General features: G+C 38.3%; 1 protein-coding gene across 1 annotated transcript in view; it reads left to right on the top strand.

The window, feature by feature from the left end:
* Window positions 1-12,798, top strand: part of ULK4 (unc-51 like kinase 4) — a 619,976-nt gene that overhangs the window by 215,852 nt on the left and 391,326 nt on the right. Inside the window, exon 31 of the mRNA XM_023515932.1 lies at window positions 5,010-5,102. Within this exon, the coding sequence (XP_023371700.1) occupies window positions 5,010-5,102 (93 nt within the window). The remainder of the gene's footprint in view (window positions 1-5,009; window positions 5,103-12,798) is intronic.

The following is a 12,798-nucleotide window of genomic DNA, read 5'->3' as shown; positions in this document are numbered from 1 at the left end:
CGCCACCTTAGGTGTATGTGGCTGGCACCTTAGCCACTTGAGCCACAGGCGCCGAGCCAATTCAGAGTTTCTTAAATGATCTGCTTCAATTTTTTCCTAGACCACTTAATTGGACAGGGTTTATACCAGTCACTTGGACAAGATAGGGTTTATTCATTTTAAGATTAGGAGTGAAGAATGAAGAGGCAGAGATTATCTTGTCTTCATCTGCTTGTCATGGGTCCTAAATATAGGCTTTTTTAGGGGGTTTCTCTTATTTGGGGTAGTAGTAAATTTAGTAGGAATGGCCTTTCCTGCCTAGATTCCCACTCCTTTGGTCTCTATCAAAGACACCTTGGTTAGAAAAGATTAGAGGCAGGAGGAGCGCTCCGTGGTGGAGGCACCCTTAAGCCAACAGTGGTCTCAATCTGCAGCCAGGCTCAGGCACCTGGTGTTTTCCTCTCTGGCCCTATTCATCAGAATGGCTGGCTTTTCACTGGCCACTCTTTTCCAAGGCTATTTCAGGGCCAGGGCTTATCACTGGTTTTTTTCCTGGTAAATTTCCTTCAGAGGAATGCAGCATCCAGTTACTACCAGTTTAGTTTAGTACTACCAGTACAGCATACTTTTGACTAGATCTTTTTGACCATTACAAACCTATTTTTGATTAAAATATATTCAATATATATATTCTAAACATATCCATTATGAATTTTACTCTTTTTTTTTTTTCCAACAGAAGGAAAATAGAACTATTTTTGGGAAAATTCTTGATGTACATACAGGCTAGTACAAGCTTCATTCTTTCCTCCTGTTTCAAGGTTAGGTAACCTCACATGACCTTAAGACACTTTTATTTTAGTCAGTAATGTTTCAGCTGTATTTTCTTCTGATATGTTGATTCCACATGGTTCGTATTGTCTATTTTAAGATATGGTTTCCAGCCCTATTGAGAATTTTTTAAAATTACATTTCTAAATAGTAGTTGTCTGTATTTTCTCTTATGCAAGCATGTAAGAGGGTCACTGGAGAAGGTTTTTAAAAATTCAAAGGCTTGTGGCCCCTTCTGTTAGTGTTTGCCTAGGAGTGGGGATAGGAGAAGCCACATACCTGGGATACCTGAATGACAAGTGCTCCAGGGCTTTGTGACTAACCCCCAGTAAAACTCTGGATGCCAAAACTCAGGTGAACTGTTCTAGTTGACAGTACTTCACATGTGTTGTCACACATTGCTGCTAGGACCAAGCAGGGTTTGTACAGCTCCCTGGGAGAGGATAGTGAAAGCTTGTGCCTGGTCTCTTGTGGACTCTGCAGTATGTACCCCTGATCTGTGATTTTTAATATGTATCCTTTCAGTGTAATAAGCCATAGTTGTGAGTGTTACAGCTTTTCTGAGTTCTGTGAGTCCTTCTAGCAAATCATTGAACTTGAGAATATTGTTGAATATCCTGGACTCAGGATAATAAGAGCTTTTTATTTCATAAAAATATATAGTCAGGAAAGGAAAGAATGATCTCTCTCTAATTACTAAGTTGTTTCTTTTTAAACAAAATTCGAATTGTATATTGAATTTTATCAAATACATTTTTATCACTTCTAAAGATATTTATTTTTGTTTTATCCATATAAAATGTTAATTGATTTGCTGATATTTTTTATTCTTGAAGTTATCCATGCTTGGTTATGTTATATATTTTAATGCGTCATTTCCTTGTCGTATGTGGGCAAATCTTTTAATTGCTATAATTTAAAACTTTTAGCAGACTCTCTAAAATAGGGTACTGCCTGGCTTCTTAAAGAGAATACTGTTACTCACCTTCCCATTTTCTTGACACACTATCCTCATTTCATTGTGTCCTGAAGGGCCCTCATCCCCTACTGGGGTTTGAGCAACTTCTTACTCTGTGTTAAATGCTCCATAGGCTGCTTCCTGGAGTTCTTAGGATTGCTTAGTTTTGCTTCCCTTATACTTTCAAGTCCCACTTCTCCTAAATCTTCCTGCAATAATCCTGCTCCTCCCTTTACTTGGCTCTTTTTTTATGGCTGTGGGCTTAGAGGCTGTATAATTAAGCTTGTTATATAATGATTTCCAAAATGAGAGAAAATAAGCTGTAAGTAAGAGCCTGGGGCCCTGTTCTCTAGATGAAAAGCCTCTGTTTCATGTCACAAATTTTTAAATATCCATTTTGGATTTTTAGGGATATTTTCCTCTTTTCTTAGTTGTTGACTGTTGAAGAGAATTAAGCCACAAAGTTGATTAGATGGTTCATTCATTCACTTGATATTTATTGAGCACCCATCCAGGGCTGTATACTGGATCGCTGAACCTAAGTCAGTCAGAAATCATATCTTTGCTTAGCAAGAGGAGAGCAGCCTGAACTTTGTTTGGAAATGTTTGGTACAGACATTTTGAGGTTTTTTTCTTTTGGTAATAGTATTAATCTGTAGTTTTAAAATGCTAATTAACAATGCAATGCAGAAAAGAGTTAGCATAGCAGGCCTGTGTAAGGGCCAGACCAGCGCCATTTTGTTAATTACATAAACTCTGTTCCTAGCCCCTCCACCACCCTCCACCCCAACCACCAGGTAAAACCCGCAGGGCCACTCCGTGCTGCACAGCCATTAAGCCCTTGATGGAGTCACCTTAGGCAGACAGCTGCCATAATAGGCAATAAGTATCAGTTCCCTTGAACAGCTCCCATAATAGGCAATAGGTTTCTACTTCCTTGAAATTCAGGTATTCTCCTTCAACTACCTAATTAGGCTACACCACCTCTAGCCTGGTTAAGAAATCCCTCCACCCCTCACCTGTACCAATCCAAATCCTCCTTTACTAATGAAATCATCAACCACCAATGCAAATCCTCCTTTACTAATGAAATCACCAACCACCAATCAAGAGTGTACTCGTAACGGACCCTACCCTTCTTGCTTTCTGTACCCCATAAAAACTTGCTCTACCCCTCGTCCTCGGCTTGCATGCCAGGAGAGTCCAGGCCTGGGCTTGGCCCGGGCCTGAATAAAACTCACCTCATGCATTTTTACATCGGAGTGTGTCTCGGACTGTTTTTTGGGGCCACTTGAGAGAGAATTTCAGGCATAACACCTGAAACTTCTATCCTTAAAATTTCCTATTTGCCCTGATTGTGGTGGAATGCTCCTGTAGTCCCATCTACTTGGGAGGCCAAGGCAGGAGGATTACTTCAGGCCAGGAGTTTGAGACCAGCCTGGGCAACATAGTGAGACACCATCTCTAAAACAAAATAAAGTGAAATTAGCTGGGTCTGGTGGCACATTCCTATAGTAGTCCCTGTTACTTGAGCAAGGGGTCCTCAAACTTTTTAAATAGGAGGCCAGTTCACTGTCACTTCACTGTTGGAGGGCCAGACTGTGGGCCCTGGGACAAGTTGGCTGCTAAGCAGGACAGGTAGCGGTGGCAAAAACCCTGGGCGGGCTGGATAAATGTTCTAGGTGGGCTACATGTGGCCGGCGGGCCATAGTTTGAGGACACCTGCTCTAAAGGCTGGGGTAGAAGGATCATTCAGTCTAGGAGTTTGAGGCTATATTGAGCTATGATTGCACCACTATGTTCCAATCTGGGTGACAGAGCAAGATCCTATCTCAAGAAAAAAAAAAGGGCTGGGCGTGATGGCTCATAACTGTAATCCTAGCATTCTAGGAGGCTGAGGCGGGTGGATCTCCTGAGTTTGAGACTGCCCTGAGCCAGAATGAGACCTCATCTCTAAAAACAAAAAAATACAGCTGGGTGTTGTGGTGGGTGCCTGTAGTCCCAGGTACTTGGAAGGTTGAGGCAAGAGAATCGTATAAGCCTAAGAGTTTGAGGTTGCTGTGAGCTGTGATGCCACAGCACTCTACTGAAGGCAACAAAAATAAAAATGATGTCCTGTTTACAAGAGAGGCCTGGGTCAGGCATTTTGAACTTGCTCTCAGAATGCTTCCAGTTAACACTCACCTGCTAAGGGTAGTTAGTTCACTTTGCCCCACAGTTTATACAGACAGTGTGATTTATGCTGAACCCTTGCTTTCCTTCCAGGAATCTGGAGTTTTGATACATGTCAGGCAGAAGTTGCCTGTATGAACAGCGGTAATGAAAACCCTGGTCACCGAGTCTCTGGTGGCTTCACACACATGTGCTATGCTGCCTTTCCACTGCTGGGGAAAGAGTGTGCCCTGTGTAGCCCCTTGTGTGGGACAGCGCATAAGGAAACCTGTGCCTGGAGTCCTCCAGGCCTGTGTCTTTTTCCCATATGCTTCGGCCGTGTGTCCTTACTGGGCTCCTGTGCTGCTGCTTAGCCACGCTGAGCCCCGGGAGTTCTCTGTGTGAGCCATGCTGAGTCTCCTGAATCACTAGTGAACCTCTTGAATGTGAGGTTGGTCTTGGAGCCCCTCAACAAAAATGCCTAATACTTATTTATCTCTCACGTGCCCAGCTCAATACTAAGCATTTTCTGTGGATTTTCTCGTTGACTTTTTTCAACAACAGTATTCTATGAGGTAGGTTGGTATCATCATTACCATTGGCAAGTGAAACGGTTAGAAACTTCATAAGGTTAAATAACCTGTGCAAGTCCTATTAACTCATAAGTTTATTTCAGTATCTGTATATTTTTTCTAATGTTTCTACCTTATAATGTTTTGTTCAGGGTAATGTTTAAGTGAGAAAAACTACTGAGTGGAATTTGTTTGTTTTTAAGAGACATAGTCTCACTCTGTTATCAAGGCTGGAATGTAGTAGTGTGATCATAGCTCACAGTAGCCTGAAACTCCTAGGCTCAAGAGATCCCCGTCTCAGCCTCCTGAGTAGGGGGGACTAGCATATGACACTATACATGGCTATTTTTCTATTTCTTTTTGTAGAAATGGGGTCTCACCATGTTACTCAGGCTGGCCTTGAACTCCTGTCCTCAAACATCCTCTTGCCTCAGCCTCCTAAAGTGCTGGGAATACAGGTGTGAGCCATGATACCCAGCCATGAGTGTTTTAAAAATGTCTTTATCATTTCATTTCAGGTATGAGCATATTCTCATGGAGCCTGACCCAGTACCTGCCTATGCTTTGAAACTCCTAGTTGCAATGACTGAGTATAACCCAACTTTTACCAGGTACTATAAGTTCAAATTTATTTTTCTTGTTCTCCTCTCTAAAATGAATTTTATATATTATGAAAATATTAAAGGTGAGGAAATCCTGAAAGGCCAGTGTTTGATCTGTCAAAATGGTAGTAATTTGTCATGTTTCACGGGTGGTAGTATCTGTCATTTATCCTGTTTTGGCTCTTGTTCTTAATTTTATGTCTTATCATAAGAGTTTCCAAAGTATGGAATGCATGATGTCTTAAAATGATATTCTTTTTTTTTTTTCTTGCCCAGGCTAGAGTGCAGTGGTGTCATCACAACCCACTGCCACCTCCCACTCTTAGGCTTAAGCAATCTCCCGGCCTTAGCTTCCCAAGTATAAGTGCCCACCGTCACAGCCAAATATTTTTTTCTGTTTTTTGAAGAAACACAGTCTTGCTCTTGGTCTCTAACTTCTGGGCTCAAGTAATTCTCCTGCTCACCCTCCCAGAGTTTTAGGATTACAGGTGTTGAGCCACCATGCCCAGTCAAAAATGATAAATTCTTTAAGGAGAAAAAAACTGTACATACTTTTAAAAATGTTAATTGTTGCTTTATTTTGTACTAAACAGTTTGTCTTAGTAGTATTTAATGACTATTACTTGCTACCATTTTATTTTTTTGATATATGTATTTTAAGTAGTGGAGAGCTTTTATTATTAGTGAAGATACTAAATATGATAATGGCGGTATTTTTTAGAACTAGTTCCTGCAATGCTTTTAGTTTTGTAAAGAACAGTTTGAGAGAACACCCATGTCCCCAGAAGGAGGAGAGGTTTTCCTTGTTTTCAAGAAAGAAAATTAGTTTTCTTGTTTAGGTGATGTCTGAGGACTTTTGGGGGTTTGAATGCTGTCTGCAGGTTGAGTGTGCCTCCAGAGCTTCCAGTCTGTCTAACAAAGAACCAAATCACATAGTCCCCACTCCCGTGATTTTCTCTAACCTGATGTCCAGTTGCAGAAAGTACTGCACTGTTATGAGCCACCATCAGTCACTGTGATTACTAGCAAGCCAGAAAGCCCACTTTTAGAGACAATCCATATTGAGTGAAAGCCAAACCAAACCACTCTTCCCAGCTGGTGTGCCTGGACACACGGTGTGCTGTGACTGAGTCACAGGGATGCTTGGATGTGCTCGGGTTAGGGTCATCCACACTAGGGCTGTAGTAGCTCTCAGGCCTGTGAGCTCTCTCATCCATGACCAAATGGTACCATACAAATATCACCCTGTATTCTCTGTGCCGTGTTATGGGAAGAACCTGGGGGCACTGAACTAATTCCCTCTATCTTTGCGAATTTGAAGCTCTGTTTCTATCCTTTTAGAGAGCCTGACCAATGAGCCTAATAAATTCATCACCCAGAAGTACTATTCTCTCTTCCTGAAGAAATTTAATTCTAAAGAGTGAATCTCTATCAGAAGTTGAATAACAATTCAGATAATTGTTTCTTTCCTGCACTTATGATGTCAGTACTATAATACTGCATAATCATTTTATCCTTTCATTAGACCAAGCAGATTCCATTTACTTTTTTTGTGTTAAATTAGCTCATTCATGTGGCATGTTTTGTAGACTCCTCTCCCCTCGTGCCAACTCTTACTAAATTCAGCTGAATTTCTTCTAAAGAAGTAGAAACAGATAATCAGTGGCCTCTATAGAACCTTTTTATTTTAAAAATGATTACAGACTAGGTTTGGAAGTTAATTTGCTCTAGAGTTTACAAACAGAAGTCAGTGTGCTAATTTTTATAAATTTTTTTGTTATAATTGGACAAGTAATATTTAAATATATTGTCTTAAATTTTAACAATCAAATCAAGAAGTCCCCTTGGCTTACATTCCTCCAGCCCTTTCACTTCACAAGTTTCTTTCCCCGAGGTGATAATTGTTGTTATTTTGGTGTGTGTCCTTTCTGAACTTTTTCTGTCTAAATTCTATACATATATATATACTTAACACAGTTTTTTTTTTTTGTGTGTGTGTGTGTGTGTGTGTGAAATAAATCACTTTGCTTTGTGGTGGTTGATTTTTTAAAAATTATAGGTAGTATTATTGTATATGTGTTCTTTTTAAATTTGGTGTTTTATTTGCCAAAATGATTTGGAGATCTTTTCATATCAGTATTCATATTCTTACCAACATCTTTGCCAAATGAATGAAAGAGAATAGGAATTTTATTTTGCATCCAATTACTAATATTGAAACTTTCAGTATTTATTCACTATATTTAATAAAATGTAAAAGTTATCAGACCTTTGTTGGAATCATAGCATGCAAAAATCTTTTCCCCAAGGGGAGGGGAAAAAGGAGGGTGACTGGTAGGAGGAGGGAAGGCATTTGGTGGGAATCTCACCTCAAGTGCACAATGCAAGGGTATATTTCAAAATAACAAGAGTGAATTATAAATGTCTTACCATAAAAAATAAGTGAGGTGATGGTTATATTAATTAGTTAGATTTAACCGTTCCATAGTGTATATCAAATCATCATATTGTACTCCACAAATGTATACAGTTGTGATTTAATTAAATTAAATTTAAAAAAAAGTAAAAGGTGCATTTCCTTCAATCTTCAGTTCTACTTCTAAAAATTTGTTCTAGTGAAAAACTCACAAATGCACAAAGAATTCCACTGAGGCAAATATCAAAAATCAGAATTTTACATAACTTAATATAAATAAAATTAGGATATAACCATAATATAGAACACCGTATCAATTCAAAAGGGCAAGATGAAACTTGAGTACTGACATGCAAAGGTCACTAAATAATTTATTAACTGAAATTACCTACTTCTGCCCTCTCCAAGTACTACCTTTACCTTGTTTGTGATCTCTTTCTGGGTTCTGTGCTGTTTGCCTTTTCCCAGGAAACAGGGTATTAAAATAATACTTGCCTTATGTCAGACAGTTCTGGCTGAGGCTCCAGAGGTCAAAAGCAGTGAATTAAAGGCCAGTTACCACTCCTCCTCCCACCAACACACACACTTTGGGGAGGTCTTCGCAACCTGTGTGCAAGTTGAAAAGTCCATTCATATACTGAAATGAGAGTGGGGGAGGAAGAAGTAATAAGTACTTAGACTTTGGAGTTTGTTTTAAATGTTCCAAGCTGGATTTTTAAAAATGAGTTTTAAGTACAACATTTTGGAATGAGTAATATATTTTTAGTGGGGAAAAATGAATGTTGTAAAAAGATAGATCCTGAGAAGTTTTGTTTCTTCTCCTGTCCACTCTGTTCTCTCTTCATTGTTTTATCGTTCTTCATGGTTAACTACTTTATTCATTTGCATCTGAAGGCAAGCTAACATGAATATGTATTTTCTCATTTTTCCTCTTTACGCACAGCATAACAGGTTATGTTTGTTTTTGTTTTTCTACCCTTTGATTTTTTTCACTTAACAGTATATCCCTACAGCTTGCTTCTGTATAACACAGAGAGAGCTTCCACTTTGTGTTTTACAGGGATGAGATCTTCCATGGTACAGGTATATCATAGTTGACCTAATTAGTGTCTAATGGATAGATTTGTTTGTACTTTTATTTAATTTCAAAGGATGAATAATCTTATGCACGTTTCATTTTGTACATGTGCATGTACATTTTATAGCATAATTCATAGAAATGGTACTGATGTATTGAAGGCTAAATCCAGTTGAACTTTTTTTTAATGCGGCCAGAGTATCTTTGTTGGTAGTTTACCATTTTGTATCTCTAAAGGACGAATGGAAGAATGCCTACTTCTTTACAGCCTTGCCATCAAACTTGGGGATTTTGCCAATTTGACAAGTGAGCTAGATTATTTCAGTGTAATTTCAATTTGTATTTCTCTTATGAGTGAGGTCGAATATCCTTTCTATGTTCAAGGGCCATTTGTGTATCTTTTCTCTTTGCCAATAGTTCCTTGGTCTTGGCAGTGACACTCTTCATACTAAATCACATCCTGCCTAGCTTTCCATCATGCACACGTATGTGCACACACACGCACACACACACAGTCTACTGATCCACTTTACTTTTAATAGTATCTGGGTTGTTCTGATGTTTTGCTTCATGAATAGTGCAGCCATGACTATTCCTGTTCATGCTCCTTGGTGAACCCATGTTTGTGTTTCTGGTGGGTACCTGTGCAGGCATGGAAACGCTGTATTGTAGGGCTGCTTATGCTCTTCCAGATGCAATAGATATACTGAACCACAATGCTAGTATCAATTTACATTCCTATCAGCATTGTTTAGTGGGTCCAGGTGTTGTCTAAGCAATTTTTAAAACACAGGGTTGTTGAGGTATAATTTTCAAAGAGTAAAAAATCTTGTTTTAGGTGTACATATCTATGAGTTTTGATAAACATATACAGTTGTGTAAACCACTATTGCAGTGAAGATTGTTTGCATCACGCCAAAAAGTTCTCTTGCGCCCCTTTGTTAGTTTTTAAGAATTTTGACTGCCTAGGGAATATGACCAAGTTGATTTTATATTTAATTTCAGCTTTTACAATTCATTTTTCAGAGTTAATACATAACACGTTGACATTTCATTGTTTGAAAGAGTGTCCAGAGGAAAGCAAGTCTTCCTCCAAAGAGACAGCTGATGTTAGCAGTTTATATGTACATTATACTTCCCATAGATGAGAGCACACTGTCTACCATTGTGCACTTCTTTTAAAATATAGCCGCTTTATTGAAATATAATTTACATACCAGCTGTACCTCTTTTTAACAGAAATTTGGTATTGTCTTTTATGAATATTATATATTGATTTAATAAGTCTCTTTTTGGTGAATTTTTTCCCTAATCTTTTAGTATTATAACACAAAACTCCAACTAATAACATAGCTTATTTATCACATGTATGAATAATATGTGGGATAAGTAGTGAAAAGTGGAATTATTTCCTCAAAGGGTATGTAAAGCTGGGCTCTGTGGTTCAGGCCTGTACTCCCATCACTTTGCGAGGCCAAGCTGGGAGGATCATTTGAGGCCAGGAATTCAAGACCCACCTGGACAATGTTGTGAGATCCCCATCTTTACAAAAAACAAAACAAAACAAACAAACAAAAAAACAATTAGCTGAGTATGGTGGCACATGTCTGGTCCTAGCTACCTGGGAGGCTGAAGCAGGAGGTTTGTTTGAACCTGGGAGTTCAAAGTTATACGCTTTGATGACACAACTGCACTCCAGCTTGGGCAACAAAGTGAGACCCCGTCTCAAAAATATTTAAGCCAATGGTTTCTACACTTGTCTGTACATTAGTATGCTTGGGGTCTTTTACAAGTTCTAAAGCCCACGCCATAGCCTGGGACAATTAAATCACAATCTCTAGGGCTGACTTAGGCATCAGTGATTATTGAAGCTCTCTACCTATTAAATGTGGAAGAAAGTTTGAGAACTACTGCTCTAAGCTTTTGTAATTTTGAAAGATGTTGTCAAATTGCCCCCAATCTATCTGTGCTCATTTTCTTTCTATCAGATGCGTGTGAGAGAGCCTATGTGGGCAAAACCTTTATCAACAGATGAATGTGTGTGTTTTGGCCTTTCTGTTACATGAAAATTCAGTCTTTGATGTTAATTTCTAGTTTTATTGCATTGTAATTAGATAATATTTTTGTTCTGTTTCTGGTTTTTATTTCTGCTTTGGTGTCCTAATGTGGTGATTTTTGTTAATGTTCTGTGTTTATTTGCTGTTGTAACCAAAACAAAATTAGTCCTAGTGCTGAGGAGTACCAGCCCTAATTTTGGAAAGTGCCTAAAAAAGTGGTAACTCATTAACCTAAAGGTCACAGTGGGTTGTAAGCAAAATACTTACCTATAAAGATATGTCGAGAGTAGAATACCTTATTTGTTTTGTGCAAACAGGTTTATAATCATGTAATAACTATAGACCATTTGTTATAAATTTAACTTATTAATTAGATCAAAGCCATCATAGTCTTTGAAGTATCTTAATTTAGCTTGTAGATAGTATGAGTTTAGAGTACCCAGTAATAACTATTAGAACATTACCTCATCCTATGTCACATGAAGCACTATTATTTTTATGTGTTTATTCTTATTTTATAGGATTCTTGGATAAAGAAACCCTTGAAGTCAGTCATAGTATCATTGAGAATTTGTTGTTCCCCTTCAAATGAGAGACAAGAGTTTGACCAGGATTTTTTTTATTATTATTTTTTAAGACAGTATATTGCCCTATTCTAGTTTATTACTGAGTGTATAGAAGAGAGGTAAATTGCTTGCCATGTTGGTGGAATTTTATTGGGAGGAATGTGTTAACTCTCCTGAGCTGTGCCCTTTTTTTTTTTTTTTCTCTTCTTAATTTTACAGTAGGTTGCACCAAACCATTCCTCTCAGAGAGAGCAATACACTGGTGGCTTGTTTCCATTAAGAGCTAATTACTTTTCAGCAAATCTTCCTCAGCAAACAAATTCAATTTTAACTGCTTTGAGTTCTTTTGGAGCAAAATTTAGCTCTTTAAATTTTTTTTGAATGCTCTGTATCTAAGAAGAATTGTTATCATTTTAGTTTGCTCAAAAATGTTACAACTATTTGTTTTATGGCAAGAGTCAGAAATATATCAAGTGAATGAAATTTAAGGGATCTCTTAAATAAGTTCCCAGTGAATCAGTGGTGTAGCCTTCGGTAAAAAGTATTTCTGACCTTACACTCCCCAGTCTTCAACTGACTTTCTTCCCTGTTTTTTGATTCATTTTTTCCATTACTTCATTCATTTATCAAACATCTAAATAGGCAACTGCTGAATGATGACAAGGCCAAATGGTAAGATAAAGTCGTCACCCTAAGGTGCTTAGTATTTAACAGAGAGGTCAGATTTATAGTTAAGTTTTCATTCAATGTAATGAGTACCAGGAGATGGTCATGTCCAGAAGGTTTTAATAGCATCTAAAGGAATTTAACCCAACTAGCTGTATGATCTTGGCCATTTTACCTTTACTTGTCTGTATCTAAGTTCCCTCCTCTGGAAAATAAGGGTAACAGTAGCACCAGATCTGTAGAAGATGCTGTGTAAGTTCCACCTTCTCTTCACTCTCCTTCCCCTCTCCTCTCCTCTTGCTTTTCTCTCCTTTCTCGGCCTTCTTTCCCCCTTTCCACTATGATTAGAGGAAGAAGTATTCGATGAAGTATTTGTTGAAGATGTAAAAGTAATGCCTTTGACAGACAGTGGAAGTCTTTGGTGATACAGATTCAAACCAGAGCTCCAGCACGCTAAAAAGAATCGGAAGAACAAAAAGAAGTTTTCAATCCCTGAAAGAAACTGCATGGGGGCTGGTCATTTTGGGTTGACTTTGGGTAATAATTGCGGAGGCCCTTGCGAGCACCCAGTTACAAAATGGCTATTATTTTGTTTGTCTTCCAGTTTATGTATCTTAATAAAACAAGGCTTTTTCACTCTGCTATATTTTAGTTTAGATTTCGTAGTCTGGTTAAAGTAAAAGCCCAAATCACCAGAGATGTTTGGAGATGTTTCTCTGTTCTTAAGATAAGCCATTTAGGTTTGTTTCCCCTCAGCTGGCTGAATTAATACAGCTAAAATATTTCCTCTGATGAAATCTCAGTAAGTGAAATAACTATGTAATGAAGTAAAACTTTATTGTTAGAGTGAATTGATTTCTTCAGGGGTAAGTTACTGTTTCCCAGGCTGCCCGTGGATATGGAAAAGCTTCCTAGTGAGAAC

This window comes from Otolemur garnettii, unplaced genomic scaffold, assembly GCF_000181295.1.
Source record: "Otolemur garnettii isolate 467f Iridium unplaced genomic scaffold, OtoGar3 scaffold00082, whole genome shotgun sequence".
Classification (NCBI taxonomy): domain Eukaryota; kingdom Metazoa; phylum Chordata; class Mammalia; order Primates; family Galagidae; genus Otolemur; species Otolemur garnettii.
This window is presented reverse-complemented; position numbering and strand designations above follow the sequence as displayed.